Here is an 18,189-nt window from a genome sequence, read left to right on the forward strand (position 1 = left end):
CTCATAATTTCGCCGTCCCAGGTTCGGTTCCCCTGAGCAGGACTGAAGAAGATCATACAAAGCTGGAAGCAATGATAATGGCAACGGGGCTTATTATGTTGAGGTGGTAGATGGCTCCAATATCACGCAGGGGTTAAACACCATGCGGGGAATTCACAAAAGTGGAAATAAACTGGTGTAAAATACTTTCTCCATATTCATAAACAGAAATCCGCCTAAATTCCAACTCAACCGCCACTTTTCATTTTTAGTGAAAGAAAGACAGTTTACAGACACCTTTATGAATTTGTCTTTCAAACAACATCATAACGGTGCAAAAACGACATTTTAAAGGTGAATTCAACCCTAAACTTCCGTAATACAAACGGGGGGTTGTGGGAGCACTCCTACGGCTAAGTAAAAATGTATTAAAGTGCTACTGACTTGGCCAAATGAATCAGTGCACATTCCCTGGCCCCTGTGTAAGTAATTCAGTATGTATGCAAGTGCATGTGTTCACAAAGACAAAGGTTTTTACTTGTAAAATTGATAAGCCACCATACCACGTCAAGGTAAACCCCACATGGTGGTCCCTAAATTGTTTACCTCCCCCCAGCCTAAGTGTTACCCTGGGCAAATGCCCCTAACGTTTTACTTACCCCTTGGTGCAGATTCAGGCATCAGAGTTCACGGGCGCCATCTTCAGTCGCTTCAGTAATCTTTGTAATGAGACCGGCGCTTCGGCAGTTTCCGTGAGTTTCGGCGCATGGACAGTTGTCGCGAAACAGAAATTTGCTTCAACTGCGCATGCGCCAACATGCCAGTCTCATTCCAAAGATTTTCGAAGAGAAGAAGATGGCGTCCGTAAACTCCGATGCCTGAATCTGCACCAAGGGGTAAGTAAAAAGTTAGGGGCATTTGCCCAGGTAACACTTAGGCTGGGGGGAGGGGGGTCTATGTAGGGTGGGGGGTAGGGTTTTTTTAAGTTTAGCGTTGAATTCTCCTTTAAAAATGGAGTAAAGCTCAGTAAAACCTCTTCCCAATGTGTCAGATCAAGTCTAATTTAACTTGCCCAATGGGGCACCTACATTGGGGAGTTATTAGCATATTAATAGGGATTAGCATCTTGTAGTCAGGGCACACGTTTCATTAACAAAACAAGTAAAACACTGATTAAACAAAAAAAGTGTATTTTATATCATTTTAGTTCACACTTGCGTTATTTTACTTGTTTTATCTTAATGAATGAGGCAATATTAGCAACCTGAGTGAATATATTATATAAATCCAACATGCCAAATGTTAGGCACCCCCAAGTGATTGTATTGACTTACCTATAACCCCGGCCGGTGCTCCTATCAGCAGAAAACTGCACCGGCCCGGGGTTATACCAGTCAGCACCACGGAGCCATCCTCTTTCTTCACGCGGCTGCACATGCGAAAAGCCGAACTTTAACTAAAAAGTCGGCTATTTCGTTCTACTGCGCATGCGTCTGCCCTGGGAAATTTGAAGAAAGAAGAAGCCGGAAGAGGATCGCTCAGTGGTGCTCACTGGTATAACCCCGGCCCAGTGTAGTTTTCTGCTGATAGGAGCACCGGCTAGGGTTTCAGGTAAGTAAATACAATCACTTGTGGGTGCCTAACATTTGGCACCCCCAAGTTCAAGACGACTTTCCTTCTCCTTCAAAAGTTTGAATCGATGGACGTGTGTCTTTTTCAACCTATGTTACATGACCAGATGGTGGGGCAGTATAGTGGAAATGGACCAACTGCCCCACCAAATCTGGCCATGTTATGGGCAGCTGTAGTTGTTTTGCTCAAGGTAGGCAACATTCAGGTGTATCCAATTAACATAGTATCGAGCAGTCCTTGTGCAGGAAACAAACCAACCATATTTAAAGGGGCGTTTCTAAGCCCCATTCCACCTGACCATTGCCCCCTCTGCTCTAGAAGAGCTAAATTTCCCCTTTTACTCCAGGTAAAGTGCTCATCTTGCATCATGGTACCAGCAGCACTACATATTGTAAAACACCATGGAGACACATGTAAGTCAAAAGCATGCATGCATTTCTTTTAGAGAATTTATTTTATTTAAATACATTTAATTAAATATAGTGTTCATGCAGTAAGAATTATAAATCCACAATAATAAGGATCCCACTTAACTTCAGTAATAATTAGTAACAACAAAAACAACACTGGTTTAATGGATCCCAGGTGCCATCATTCCTCATATTCAAAATACTCCTTTCTTCTATTTCTTCTGTTCTATGTACGGCTGCCTTTTCTGTGCCAGGCTTCCCACCACTGAAATCTTGCTTTCCAGGTAGTGACACAACACTATGGGGGGGCTGTACAAGATCCTGCATAGTAATAGGGGGACCTAAACTTGTGTAGCCTACTTTTAAAGGGGAACTATTGCGAAAATGAACATTTAATATAAGCTTCCTCATACTGAAGGAAGAAACTTTCTAAATACAATCAATTAAAAAATTCCCATCGTTTTTGAAATAGTAAAGTTTATATTCACTATCCCTCTCTCAGCATCTGTTTCTCTTCATTCTGTCTTCATGCAGCAGTTGGGTGTTAGATATTCATTGACAGTTAGATCCAATATATCTTATAGGGGGGCTCCCTTTCCCAGCAGATGTATTAGAGCTCACTCAAATAAATGATTCCAGTACAAAGGAAATCTAACAAAATAACTGCCTTTTGCACAAATTCTGCATGTAGAGAGACATGATGTCTAGTGATTTTAATAGAGTGACCTCTAATACATCTTCTAGGCAAACGAGCCCCCCTATAAGATATATTGGAGGAATAATGAAGATAAACTTGATTATTTTAGAAACGGTGCAGAATTTTTAACTGATCGTATTTAGAAAGTTTCTTATTTCAGTATACTGAAGCTAATATTACATTTTCATAATATTTCCCCTTTAAATAATTGGCCCTCTACGTGGAAAAAGTTGGACGGCACTGCTTAGTAGTCCATAAAAACCCCATATAAAATTATTCCTGTTAGTGAAGGGATTCAGGGAATGAGTCACCCTACCCTGACACGCTGCACAAAAGTATCATGTGAGTTTTTCTAGTACTTGTTTCTCAAGTGCCCGTGAGCATCTGCTTCTTTGTGTCCCCCGGAGCTGTGTATGGCCCTGGGGGTGTTAAACCTGCAGCGCATGCATCTGTGCCGATATAGATCAAGTAACATCTATGGAACGCATCTAAAAATAAACACCAATGCTGTATCATGCTATATGTTTCTTTGACTTCTTCATCGCCACAGCCTATTCCCCCTGCAGTGCTTTTTGGTACAGTAGTTAAAGGGGAACTATCGTGAAAATGAAAATTTATTATAAGCTTCCTCATACCGAAATAAAAAACGTTCTAAATACAAATAAAATAATCGGTACCGTTTCTGAAATAATCAAGTTCACTATATTCACTTTTCCTCTCTCAGCATCTGTTTCTCTTCATTCTGTCTTCATGCAGCAGTTGGGTGTCAGATAGTCATTGACAGTTAGATCCAATATATCTTATAGGGGGGGCTTCCTTTCCTAGCAGATAGATTAGAGCTCACTCAAATAACTGATCCCAGTACGAACAAAATCTAACAAAATAACTTCCTTTTGTACAAATTCTGCATGTAGAGAGACATGATGTCTGGTGATTTTAATAGAGTGAGCTCTAATATATCTTCTAGGCAAAAGGAGCCCCCCTTTAAGATATATTCGATCTAACTGTCAACAAAATAACTGCCTTTTGTACAAATCCAGCATGTAGAGAGACAGGATTTCTGGTGATTTTAATAGAGTGAACTGCAATACATCTTGAGGCAAATGGAGCCCCCCTATAAGATATAATGGACCTGTCAACAAAATAACTGCTTTTGTACAAATTCTGCATGTAGAGAGACAGAATTTCTACTGATTTTAATAGAGTGAGCTCTAATACATCTTTTAGGCAAAAGGAGCCCCCCTATAAGATATATTGCATCTAACTGTCAATGAATATCTGACACCGAACTCCTGCATGAAGACAGAATGAAAAGAAACAGATGCTGAGAGAGGAATAGTGAGGATAAATGTGATTATTTTAGAAACGTTACAGAATTTTTAACCGATTGTATTTAGAAAGTTTCTTATTTCAGTAGGATGAAGATTATATTACATTTTCTTTTTTGCGATGGTTCCCCTTTAAGGTCGTGAAAATAACGGCATTCAGTAATAGAGATTGCAGATGCTCCTGTAAGATAATGGCATTTAATTTCAGTATCCGTCGTCTAGCTATTATTAGCTCAAATAATTTAGCCCATATTTTCTATTTCCCCCCCCATGTATCCCTTTTGACATTCGCCTCTGGTTTCCATGGCAGCCGTGCCCGGTTACAGCAGAATGCCAGATCATTAGGCATTTATTTATTTTGCTTTTCTTCTGAACTACGGCGCAGGAGCTTCGCCGTGTAATAATAAGCGCCGCTTTTAATTGAGCAGACCTCCAGAGAAGTAAGAAGCCTCCAAGTAGAGGAATTTTATGAACGGCTAACAAATTCCATGAGTCAGGATGAGTCAGGAAAGCCATAAAGAATAAATGCATCCTATTTATATCCACGAAGAAAGGGTGGCTGTGAATGGAACGGCGCAGATAGATTTTATGCCATTTGTCCGGATACCTTGATAAGCGAGTCGGATGTGATGGATCGGCCCGATGCTCTTTGCTCAGCTCAGAAGAGGTGCCATGTTCCCCATTCAACGAAGAAATGTTTTACTTAAAAGCAATTGGCACTTTTTAATCTTGCATAGGAGAACCTGTTCCTTTTTGGCGAGCAGCAGCAACCTGTCTTGCTTTATGGCAGGGATGTTACATATTTAATTGTGGATGTCAAATGAAAACTGCCCAGCAACTTCAGCCCTTCTCTACTATCCCCCAACATTTAGAGGCACATTTACTAAAGGTTGAACTTCCAATTCGTGAGTTTTTTAAAACTCTATTAAATTCAAAAATACAGGAAATTCGAATGGGGGGTTATTTACGTAAAAAAAATCTAATATCTAAAACTCGGACAAATTTTACCGACTCGAAAACTCAAATCGAATTCGGGTCTGTTCAGAGCCGGGCCAGCCTGGCCAGCCGAATCGCCCATTAGGAGCTCATACGCGAGCATGCAAGAAAAAAACGCGAGTAAGCATATGTGAAAAACCGCAAAGATGCCCTGTGAAAGGGACAGACCGCACCCGCCGGCCAGAGCGGGAACCGGACTAGGGGTTAGGAGATGCAGAGAAGGTGCGTGCCTGGCGTCCCCCCATCTTTGTGCCTTAGGCACGTGCCTACTCTGCCTACCCCTAGTTCCAGCCCTGGGTCTGTTCACTGACTGGGAACATGCTTGGTTGAAGCCGATTCCTGACTAGCCCCAATTGCACATGTTCCTGCAAGCTCCATGTCCCTGAAAAGACCAGAAGAGGATGCAAATAGGCATACGATGGCGCTGGGGGAACTTCACTATGCTGCTCTGTGTTTTGAGCTTAGGTTTCCAAATAGGGGCATCCTGCTATGTAATATACTGTGTGGGAGGGAGAGGTGAGGGGCTAATGGAGGCAGGACCGGACTAAGAATTAAAATAGGCCCTGGCTTTTCTGGTACACAGAGGCTCAATAAGCCCACACAGAGGCCCAAACAGCCCACTAAAAACTGACTTTCTTTTGCACATTATAGCAGCCCCTCTGGCATTTGCCAGAACCCACAGATTGCCAGTCCGGGCCTGAATGGAGGGCAGTTGATCGGGGCTGTTGTGTCTTGGGGGTTTAGTTCTCCTTTAAGTACATGGTAATACAGGCCATTTATTAACTTGCCCAGTCATTCAGGAGTCAATGACTTTGGTATCTCTTAGATGAGACCAATCAGGAAAAGGCCTGGAGGACTGTTAGCTATTGAGGGGAGCTGTTGTACCTCAAGTGGGTTTAAGTGGTGATTCACCTTTAAGTTAACTTTTCATATGTTATAGAATGGCTAATTCTAAGCAACTTTACAATTGATCTTCATTGATTTTTATGTTTTTTGAATTATTTGCCTTCTTGTGGCTCTTTCCGCTATCAAATGGGGGTCACTGACCCCATCTAAAAAACAAATGCTCTGTAAAGCTACACATGTATTGTTATTGATACTTTTTAATACCCATCTTTCTATTCAGGCCTCTCCTATTCATATTCCAGTCTCTTATTCAAATCCATGTATAGTTGTTAGGGTAACTTGGACCCTAGCAACCGGATAGCTGAAATTGAAAACTGGAGAGCTGCTGAATAAAAAGCTAAATAGAAAAAAAATGAAAATCAATTGCAACGTGTCTCAGAATATCACTCTCTACACCATACATACAATGGTGAACAACCCCTATAAATTTCCAAATTAGCCAACACCCAGTGATGTAAAACAGCCAGATATGCAGGTATATGTCATGGGTAACATTATACATTTTATTATACACATGTTAGATTTTGTCAGACCATCTTTTCGACCACAAAAGGGACAGGAATTAAAACAGACGTTGGAGAAATCTATCTCTGATATAACGTAGGACTGTCCAGCCTATTGCTGTTGAAATACAGGTTTGGCTCCAAATTAGGGAAAGGCTGTCTGCCATAGACTCAATTTTATCCAAATAATCCAAATTTTTGAAAATGATTTCCTTTTTCTCTGTAATAATAAAACAGTAGTTTGTACTTGATCCCAACTAAGATATAATTAATCCTTATTGGAAGCAGAACCAGCCTATTGGGTTTATTTAATATTTATATGACTTTCTAGTAGATTTAAGGAATGAAGATCCAAATTACAGAAAGATCGGGCATCCGGATAACGGGTCCCATGCCTGTACAACTATAGTATTGACCCTAGAAATAAATGGGTACATAATGTCTGATTGTCTTTTTTTCCCCTTTAAACAGACCCTGGAAGAAATTGGAGATCAGGAGAAGAATATTGCTGCTGTAAATGACAAGTCTCCTCAGCTGAAGGTTGCTCAGACCAGGCTGCACGAGAGATCATACAGACCTAATGTTGAGCTCTGCAGGGACCATGTGCAGATAAGGTAGGTCTATATGCTGCTTTGTATTGATTCAATAGCTCTGTCTCCCTCTCTCTCTCTCTCTCGCTGTCTGTCTCTCTCTCACAGAGGTTAGTTACTTTTTCTCCAAAAAGATTTTCATCCCACCGTAATAAGCACCAATTGTTCTTGGCTGACGCAGCGGAAGATTGATGAAGTTGCTCTTATTAATAAGTCTCGATCAATTCAAATCAGACTCCGCTCTCCAGACTCCAAGGGACTGTGAGTCATGTTCCGGCGTGTGTTGTGATGCCGATACAAAGAGATTTACTCTGATGCCGCTAACAAACATGCAGAGCTGAAATGGAACAAACCCTGTCTGATCCGTGCACAAAGCCGACTTGAGGCACACATTTTCAATTTATTTAGCAGTATTGTAATACATAAAGCAAACGTGTCTCGCAGGTGTAATGTCTGACATGTACGGGATAGATAGGCAAGTATAGCAGCACGGAAACTTCTGCATTTCAGACTTGATGCTTATGTTACTTCCCCAGCCTGGCCCTCATGAATACATGAATACAGCACTGCTGAATACACGAAGCACTGCATTCATAAGGGGGAACACTCAGCAACGTAACTAGAGGGGTGAAATTAGTGGTGCGCGAGCTGGCGGGGGGGGCCCTGATGGGGTGTGGGCCCTGGCCCAATCGCACCCCCTGCTCCCCCCGTAGTTACGCCATTGGGAACAATGGACTCCATTTTGGTGCCCAGTGACCTGTGGAAATTTAGAGAAGTGCAGGACAGGGCACAAAGTGCAAAGAAACTGGAGATTTAGCCTGTATTTTGTACTTTTCACCATACCCTGTACTTAGTAAATATATCTTCTACTGTAACTGATAAGACTATTAGAAGTCACGGAGGGGTTCTGTAGTCACAAGGCTGCAGGCTGAGTTATACAGAGAACTCTGAGTATCACTCATGTATTATAAGGGATAATGTACCCCCTACTGTAAATGATAAGGATATTAGAAGTCACTGAGGGGTTCTGTGACCATATAAAGGCACAAGGCTGCAGGCTGAGTTATACAGGGAACTCTGAGTATCACTCATGTATTATAAGGGATAATGTACCCCCTACTGTAAATGATAAGGATATTAGAAGTCACTGAGGGGTTCTGTGACCATATAAAGGCACAAGACTGCAGGCTGAGTTATACAGGAAACTCTGAGTATCACTCATGTATTATAAGGGATAATGTACCCCCTACTGTAAATTATAAGGATATTAGAAGTCACCAGGGCCGCCATCAGGGGGTCACAGGGGGTACAGTCCTCCCGGGCCCGCAGGATTTTTAACTTTGAGGGGGGCCTGGCCGCGCCGCACTGAATTAATTTAGCCGGCGAAATTTACACTGGTTGCGTCCCGTGCGTACGCGTGACGTCAGTACGCACGGGCGCAACTCTATTTAAACCGCCGCAGCCTGCCGCCTGCACACAGAAGATAGAAGACGCGTCTGGAGAAGGATCGTCTTCCTGGAGATGGAACGGCTTCCTGGATACGCCGAAGACGCTGAAGACACCGCTGGAGGAATAAGAAGACCGCACAGGAGAAGTCGCCACTGGAGTTGCAGGTAAGTGCCACTGACCACCAATGTGAGCCCCTGATCCCGCCACTGACCACCAATGAGCCACTGACCACCAATGAGAGCCCCTAAACCGCCGTGCGGGGCCCTTAAGCCCCCAGGCCCCTTGAAGCCCTAATGCGGGGCCCCTTGAAGCCCTAATGCAGGGCCCCTTGAAGCCCTAATGTGGGGCCCCATGCGGGGCCCCTTGAAGCCCTAATGCGGGCCCCTTGAAGCCCTAATGCGGGCCCCTTGAAGCCCTAATGCGGGGCCCCTGAAGCCCCATGCGGGGCCCCTGAAGCCCTAATGCAGGCCGCTGATCCCCCCCAAGGAAGGGCCCCTTGAAGCCTCATGCTGGCCCCTAAAGCCCCAAGGAAGGGCCCCTGATCCCCCCCCTTTCAGGGCCCCTGATCCCCCCCCTTTCAGGGCCCCTGATCCCCCCAAGGAAGGCACCCTGATTCCCCCCCAAGGAAGGGCCCCTTGAAGCCTCATGCTGGCCCCTAAAGCTCCAAGGGCCCCTGATCCCCCCATGCAGGGCCCCTGATCCCCCCATGCAGGGCCCCTGATCCCCCCAAGGAAGGGCCCCTTGAAGCCTAATGCTAGCCCCTAAAGCCCCCATGCAGGGCCCCTGATCCCCCCCATGCAGGGCCCCTGATCCCCCCCAAGGAAGGGCCCCTTGAAGCCTCATGCTGGCCCCTAAAGCCCCAAGCTAGGGCCCCTGATCCCCTCCATGCAGGGCCCCTGATCCCCCCAATGCAGGGCCCCTGATAAGTTGTATATCTTTTATTTATACTAATCAAAGTTCTTAATGGGGCACATTTCAATTTTCCATTGTCCTTATTAGGACCGGTTATTTTTTGACCAAGGGGTTAAACCAAATGGCTCTTATTTGTACAATTTATATGTAGAATTGTAAGTACAATTTATCTTAGAGCAGGTACCTGCTTAAAGAGTCTACCTTGATGTGGTGGCAAGCTTAATAACCCTTTTGCCAAAATGATTTTTACTGTTTCTGTGCTTGTCCGTGTGACCTTTGTACTGGTGGGAGGGTGTGGTTAGGGAAGGGGCGTGGCCAGGGGAGGGGCGGCAAGGGGGCCCAGAAAATTTTGTTGTGTGGGGCCCCATGATTTCTGATGGTGGCCCTGGAAGTCACTGAGGGATTCTGTGATCATATAAAGGCACAAGGCTGCAGGCTGTGTTATACAGGGAACTCTGAGTATCACTCATGTATTATAAGGGATAATGTACCCCCTACTGTAAATGATAAGGATATTAGAAGTCACTGAGGGGTTCTGTGACCATATAAAGGCACAAGGCTTCAGGCTGAGTTATACAGGGAACTCTGAGTCTCACTCATGTATTATAAGGGATAATGTACCCCCTACTGTAAATGATAAGGATATTAGAAGTGACTGAGGGGGTCTGTGACCATATAAAGACACAAGGCTGCAGGCTGAGTTATACAGGGAACTCTGAGTATCACTCATGTATTATAAGGGATAATGTACCCCCTACTGTAAATGATAAGGATATTAGAAGTGACTGAGGGGGTCTGTGACCACCTTGCATCTAACTTACCCCTCCTATGTACTAAAGTATATATGAAGTCCTTTCATTTTTTTCTGTTACTGGTCCCTTAAACTTACACACGGTACATTCCTTCCACATTAGCAATCGCTGCAATTCCCAAAGATGACCGCAGGATAGCAATAAAATTATTAAGGCAGTTTCTGACATATTTTACTGTCAAGTTAAGTCACTATGATAAAACAGCTTTTTTTAGAAGCAGACTGCTGCTTGAAACTCTTACGGCAATTTCCATATTCTTTTATGCCTCCTGCAAGACCTTAGGCCTAAGCAGCATCATTTGTTCCTACATAAATGAAAGGAATGATTTGGCAAATGAGAGTGCTTTGTGCACAATGCGTGTGCAGTTCTCTTGCCCCCAACAACAATGGAGCTGAAAATCACCGTAAAGTGCTGTAATCTGAAGAAACAATCTCTGTGATTCCTCTGCTTGTGCAGTCTGTGGGGCTGAATACATTCACTGACCTAAGCCCAGATAGGAAGGTGGGCATCCCATTATACCCGCTATAAGCATAGGCTGCAGCGAAATCGTGAAACCGAGTATTTATAGAAGATTAGCATGAGAGGGGACAGAGCCGGAATGACGTTCCATGAGAGATAATTCTATGCAACTGCCTAAAATCGTCTGCTGCCTGAAAAAGCCCCCACCAGCCTGAAGCCTACACACGGTGCTGCTGCTGATTGAGATGAGACCGGGTGTCACACTAGACTCTCCTCTCTCCCACGTCAGGCCACCGAGATCTCCTTTTTCATCTCAGATGTTTAGGATAATTGTAATGTATGAAGATAATCAGATATCTACGCAGATCACCAATTTAGATATTTCATACTGGTGTTGGATTAAAGGGACATGTTGCTAATCCTGCTCCCATGTCTACTGTATAGCGCTCCTTGGCCTTTGTAACGCCAGTACTATAAATCCAATGGAAGCAGTCCCATCAATTAGCTTTTAGCTGCACCTCCATGTCGTACGGTTATCCCACGGAGATGCAGTATGACCTTGCATTTGTTCTACATGGCTAACATATATTGATTTACTGAGTGACCCGTGCTGGGAAACTGTGCCAGTCACCTCTGCCAGGTCCACCAGCGGAGCTGATAGAGAGGGCCACAGTTTCAAAGTTTTCACAAAGTGCCTTTGCACCTTTGGTTTATGTATACGGCCCACACTTGTACAGCCCCAATGTATGCACTCTAAAAATAGCCATACATGTACACAAATTTGGTCTGTCGGCATCTTATTGGTCAGCATATGGGCCACTCTGACAGGCTTTCCCAACCGATATCTGGGCAAAAATCAACCAGATGTCAATCAGGTAGATTTAAAATCCTGTCAGATCTAGGACCACATCGGTTCATTGATGCAGTCCTTGCAGTGACCACCTGCATTCCCGGTGCTTTGATCCGATTGTATACCCTAGGTCCCACCGCTTAATGGTCATCGTATGGGGCCCTTTGACGGACTTTCCCAACCATAATATCTTGGCAAAAATCGACCAGATGTCAATCGGTAGGTTTAAAATCCAGACGGAGCGAGGACCACACCGGTTCCTTGATGCAGTACTCGCAATGACCACCTGCATTCCCGGTGTTTTGAAATGATTGTATACCCTAGGAACCAACACTTATTGGTCAGCATATGGGGCCATCCGACGGGCTTTCCCAACAGATATCTGGGCAAAATCAACCAGATGCCAATCGGTAGGTTTAAAATCCCAATGGATCGAGGACCACACTGGTTCATTGATGTAGTTCTCGCAATGACCACCTGTATTCCCGGTGTTTTGATCCGATTGTATGCCCTAGGAACCAACACTTATTGGTCAGCGTATGGGGCCATAGGACGGGCTTTCCCAACAGATGTCTGGCCAAAATCGACCAGATGTCAATCGGGCAGGTTTAAAATCCCGTCGGATCGAGGACCACACCGGTTCGTAGATGTGCTCCTCTGAACGACCACCTGCATTCCCAGAGTTGTGATCCGATCGTTTGGACATAGGGCACACAATCGAATTGGCCCGATATTACCCGCTCGAGGTGGGCATATCCGGGCAACATCTGCTCATTTGGCGACCTCTCCAAACGAGTGACTGAGCTACACCAGCACTTCCTCCACTACAATGACGACTTCAGCACTTGTAGCTTATTTTGAGGAGCATTTGAATTCTGTCACTGAGCCGACTGAGATCTGAAACATGGATTGAACGAATAAATAGCTGTCCTACATTCAATGCTGCAGATACAGAACAGCAGAAGCTGATAATCAGGGTGCCAGCTTCAAAGCTTGGGTGACCTGATTGCATCAAATGCCACTCCATGCTAACTGTTGGCTCATTTCCAAACCTCTGAAATGCACTACTCGACGTTTCTTTAAAAGCACAGAATTTCTGCATGTGTATTACCCTGTTCATCATAGGCAGTAGATTAGTACATAATGTGCATTGCAAAGTATATTATTACATACAATGTATTTCCATTTGTATAGCGCTACCCTGTAATCAATGTACCATATATACTGTATATGCTTCATTTCTAACACCCACTTGCCCATCTTTGCCTGTCAGCGTAACAGCTACACTACATTGCCTTCAAAGTCATTAGTTGTAACTGTCAGGACCCCACAAGCGATCCTTGTTGATTTATAATCCCTAAAGTAGTCGTTCGCTTTTAAATTAAGTTTTAGTATGATGTAGAGAGTGATATTCTGAGACAATTTGCAATTTGTTTTCATTTATTATTATTGAGTTATTTAGCTTTTTATTCAGCAGCTCTTCAGTTTCCAGTTTTAGCAATCTGGTTGCTAGGGTGCTAATTACCCTAGCAACCATGCAATACTTTAATGTGAGGCAGGAATATGACTAGGAGAGGCCTGAATAGAAAGATGAATAATAACAATAGTAGCAATAACAATACATTTGTAGCTTTACAGAGTTTTTGTTTTTAGATGGGGTCAGTGACCCCCGTTTGAAAACTGGAAAGAGTAAGAAGAAGAAGGCAAGTATTTCAAAAACTAGATGAAAATAAAAAATTAAAACCAATTGAAACGGTGCATTGAATTAGCCATTCTATAACATACTTTTCTTTGTTCTGCTGTACCTGGAGTCATCTGATCTGCCTTCACTCCATTCTGATCTTGCTCATTCACTTACTGTCCTGCACTCCCCATTCCTCTCTCTATTTCTTTACATATCTGATCACTACGTTCTTTTCTCCCTGCACCCCCACAGTCTATATAGGGTTAGTTCTCCTTTAGGTTAACTTTTATTATGTTATAGATTAGCCAGTTATAAGCATCTTTTCAACTGTGCTTAAGTTTTTATTTTTTCTATCTTTTGAATTATTTAACTTCCTTTTATGACTTTTCTAGCTGTCTAATAGGGGTCACTGACCCCATGTAAAAAAACAAATGCTCTGTAAGGCTAAACATGTATTATTAGTGCTACTTTGGGTTACTCATCTTTCTATTCAGGTCCTTTCAATTCATATTCCAGTCTTTTAATAAAATTGAGGATTTGGACCCTAGCAACCAGATGGCTGAAACTGCAAACTGAAGAGCTGCTGAATAAAAAGCTAAATAACTCAAAAACAAATATTAAAAAAATGAAAGCCAACTGCAAATTGTCTCAGACTCTCTACATCATACTAAGGGGCATGTTTATCATACTGTGTAAAAAGTGTATGTTGCCCAGAGCAACCAATCAGATCTTTGCTTTTACTTTCTAACTGTTGCTCTGGGCAACATCACAGGTAGTGTTGCCACCCATTTACCGGCAATGTAGTAATACACTACAACAAAAGCCCGTGGCCTACCTGCAGCCTGGTAAAAACTAACCTTTTCACGGCCAAACGCGTGTCGTGGCCCCGTCCCCTTTGATGTCAAGACCCGCCCAGCCAATCGTGCACAGTGGCTCCACCCCTTTGTTGTCAGGGCCCGCCCTTTTATTCCCGCCCCCTCCACCGGCTGGTAGAGATTTTTTTAAAAGGTGGCAACCCTAATCACAGGTAATTCTTCACTCCACTTTTACACAGCATGATAAATAGATCCCTAAAAGTCAAAGGTGAACAGCCCCTTTAAGTCCTCTCTGAAGTCCCTGCACTCACCACAGTAGTGAGTTTAGTCTCTGATCTAAATACACTCACCCCGAACCCCATTTTTCTGGGATCTGCCTGAAGTCAGCACAATCCTTTTTTTTTTTTACAGTTCTTTTTTATTGAACCACTGTAGTGCATGAGCTGTTACAAACATAGTTCTGTATGCATTTGTACTGAACATTGAGGGGCCCATTTACTTAGTTCGAGTGAAGGAATAGAATAAAAAAAACTTCGAATTTCGAATTTTTTTTTTGTCTACGTCGACCTTTGAACGATTCGAACTAAAAATCGTTCGACTATTCGGCCATTCGATAGTCGAAGTACTGTCTCTTTAAAAAAAAAACTTCGACCCCCTAGTTCGCCACCTAAAACCTACCAAAGTCAATGTTAGCGATTTTTCGTTCGATCGAACGAATAGTGGTAAATCATTCGAAGTCAAAGGATTTCCATTCGGCACCATAAGTAAATTTGCCCCTTACAGTAAGGTTATTTAACTTTTTAAAACAAATAAAATAAAGCAAGGAATTTCATTTCCATGTGTTTTTATTGAATTTTCTACATTGGTTTAACCATTTACATTTCTTGTTTACAGTTCTCATTTAGATTTAGGTGAGTGGGAGGGTTGACCCGTCAGGGTGAGTTTACATCTGGTTCCATCTCTACCCATAAATCCCATACTTTCTCTGGGCATCCCCTTCTCATATAAGGGAGTTTATATAGAGTTATGGATTTTTCAATTAATTGTTCTCATTCTTTGAGTGTCGGACCATTCTGGGATTTCCACCTCATTGCTATAGCCTTTTTTGCATACTGTACATACATAATATTGACATCAGCGTCCTCTGAGCTCATATGGGGGCCGATTCCTTCATCTGGTTTAGCAATAACAACTTGGGGTCCCTTGGTAGAAGAATATCGGTTTTACCTTGAACCCTACGTATAATTGCCCCCCAGAACTTTGTATCTGGGGCAGTCCCATATCATATGAATGGTGAGTATGAGCACCTAGGACAAATGGGCCTAACATTTTGTTTCAAATTATGTAACCTTTGGGGGTAAGATAAGTACAATAGTTTAATGGTGTCATTATATCTTTAGTACTTATTATCCCCTCGTATAGCTTGTCCAAGACCTCATCCCATCAGTTGTTAAGTCGGGAATGTCCTGTTGCCATTTCCTTAACAATTTGTTGATTTGTCTTTTGTATCATTTGCTTATAAAAGTGTGATAGAGGTTTGCCCAGGTCTTTATTGCGCACCTCTCGTTATTCGGGGTGGTATCTGTATATGTTGAGCTTTAAATTGGGTGGTGACGACATGTCTAAGTTGTAGGAATCTGAACAACATCTTATTAGGGAGAGAGAATTTCTCTTTTAGTTCCTGAAAAGTTAATAGTTTGCCCTCAGCTAGTATATCCACAATGTACTTTACATCGTGGCGGGCCCAGATCTGTGCACCACAATCCTTCAGTGGTTTCTTGTATACCTGTACTCACCACAGCCCTTACTTCTCTGATTAACCTTTACTAAACACAGATCCTCACCTCTCTCTTATATACCTGCACTCACTCAGTGTCGGACTGGGATGCCTGGGGCCCACCAGAAAACCTTTGGCCACAGGCCCACTCTCCAAAATATTTTTCCTTTTTTTGTCATTCACTTTCTTTATTCTTTTAATCACTTTTCCTCAAATATTATCATCAGTCTCTACCTCCATTTCTTCTCTTTATTCTTATATAGAAATGGGGCAACTGCTGTTTTATAGACATACAAGGCAAGTAGTTGTGTGAGTACAAGGGCCCACTGACACCTGGGCCCACCGGGAGTTTTCCTGGTATCCCGGTGGGCCAGTCCGACACTGCACTCACTACAGTTCCTTTTCTTCTGAAAGCACTCATCTCAGTCCCGTCTTCTGATCTGATCACCACAGCTATCTCACCACCCCGTTTTGATTTGCTTGCACTCATCACAGTCCTTGTATCCCCTCTGATTTATTTACTTCCGTGACAAAGACTGCCTATACAATATCACATGTTATATGAGACTAGGAATGCACTGAATCCACGAATTGGGATTCGGCCAAATCCCCGAATCCTCCACAAAGGATTCGGCCAAAAACCAAGCAAATCCTAATTTGCATATGGAAATTAGGGACGGGAAGGGAAAAAGTGGGGAAACAGTTTTTTACTTCCTTGTTTTATGACAAAAACTTATGTGATTTCCCTTCCTGCCCCTAATTTGCCTATGGAAATTAGGATTCAGTTTGGCCATGAATGAGGATGCGGCCAGATCCTGCTGAAAAAGGCCGGATCCCAAACTGAATCCTGGATTTGGTGCATTCCTATATGAGATCCAGTATAACTTGATAACCAGTGAGAAATACATTTTTTACAAAGCCCAGAACTGTGTACTCCTAGTAGTTACCCCACCTAATTGCACAGTAAAGAGATTTGCTCCTATGTTATGTGACTTGTGCCTTAGAATATAGGTTTCTATTCTAATATAAAAATTTAGTGCTTATCCCAGACCCACACTGACTTTTATTGACTATTATTTAGGATAGTCGCCGAAGTGGATGAACTGACAGATTCCCTTGATGCTCTCAAGTTAAAACTGGAAGAATCTGAACAATCCTTGAAAAATCTGGAAGATACAAGAAAATCCATTGAAAAAGATATGGCCAACAAGAACAACAGCATCTTTATTGATAGAGAGAAGTGCATGACACTCCAAACCCGTTACCCCAATGGAATGAAGCTCCTTGGCTACCAGTAGATGTCTCTCACGAGCAGAGAGTGCATCAGATTCCAAGGAAGATTTCTTCTCTGTGCAAAATTGGTTGCAATGAATAGATATTTACATTACAATGAGGTGTACAAATCGAGTTATTATTGTGCAAGGTAAATGGCTCTAGTGCTGTTACCCATGTGGGTAGAAAAAGCATGGGGCCAAAATGGGTAAGCATAGTGCTTTCATTCTTTTGGAATCTTTTGGTTCTTTTAAGTCTGAAAACTTCAGGCTAAAAAATTCTGAAATCAGACATTCCCATTCAAGTAAATGCCTAGCCACGGTGGTAGGCATTATTGATGCGCCGGTTGACAAAATATAGCCTCATTGATCTCCCCGAACCCTACCTGAACCAGGGAGGGCAGGGATGTGGAGCACTGGAGGCTCTTACCCAGGGCTTGTGTTTTTAGGACTATAACTCACACCAATACTGGTAAGTGGAGTCATGGGTGCAAAGTGGCCATCGCTATTGAAAATTCGCCAGAAATTTCATCAGCCGGGACATCGGCACTTTACTAACAGGCATATAGGACAATTCGCTAGTGAAAGAGACCATCGATAGCGTCGTTTAGCGCCCTATCGCCAGGAGAATTTTTGTTCAGGTGAAAGTTTGCTAAACGATTCACTAAAGTGCAAATTTTACAGAACGTTGCCTCTTTTGCCAGACTTTCGTTTGCCACCTTAAACCTGGCAAACTGATAAAATTAAGCTACAACCTCCTCAATCTTAAGCCAGTAACATCATATGCTGTATGCCCGAAAAGTCATAAAAGTTCTAAAAAAAAAAAAAAACGCTGGCATTTTTTTTCACATTTTAAAGCCGGGATTGCCTTCAAAAGTCATAACTAATAAAGATTTTTATGTTGATTTTTTTTCCCAACCATTTGAGGGGCATGCCACATTTGTTTTATGGTGGGCTCATGTTTAGGGCATTAGACAATCTCTTTTGTCTTTATTTGGCTTCCTTGGACATTTGTAGTAATAATAATCTCCAATAAAGACTTTTATACGACCTGTATGTACCCGCCCTATTCAAACTAATCTAAGCGTAAGCGTACTAACGAAGTTTCGGTAGGCAGAA

General features: G+C 42.9%; 1 protein-coding gene across 1 annotated transcript in view; it reads left to right on the forward strand.

Annotated features, from left to right (window-relative positions):
* LOC121398106 (tektin-4-like) overlaps positions 1-17,932 on the forward strand; it is a 109,103-nt gene extending 91,171 nt beyond the window's left edge. The window contains exons 5-6 of the mRNA XM_041576667.1: positions 6,923-7,065; positions 16,881-17,932. Coding sequence (XP_041432601.1) covers positions 6,923-6,968 — 46 coding nt within the window. The 3' untranslated portion in view covers positions 6,969-7,065; positions 16,881-17,932. The remainder of the gene's footprint in view (positions 1-6,922; positions 7,066-16,880) is intronic.
* Positions 17,933-18,189: the final 257 nt, after the last annotated feature.

This window comes from Xenopus laevis, chromosome 9_10L (assembly GCF_017654675.1).
Source record: "Xenopus laevis strain J_2021 chromosome 9_10L, Xenopus_laevis_v10.1, whole genome shotgun sequence".
NCBI classification, from domain to species: domain Eukaryota; kingdom Metazoa; phylum Chordata; class Amphibia; order Anura; family Pipidae; genus Xenopus; species Xenopus laevis.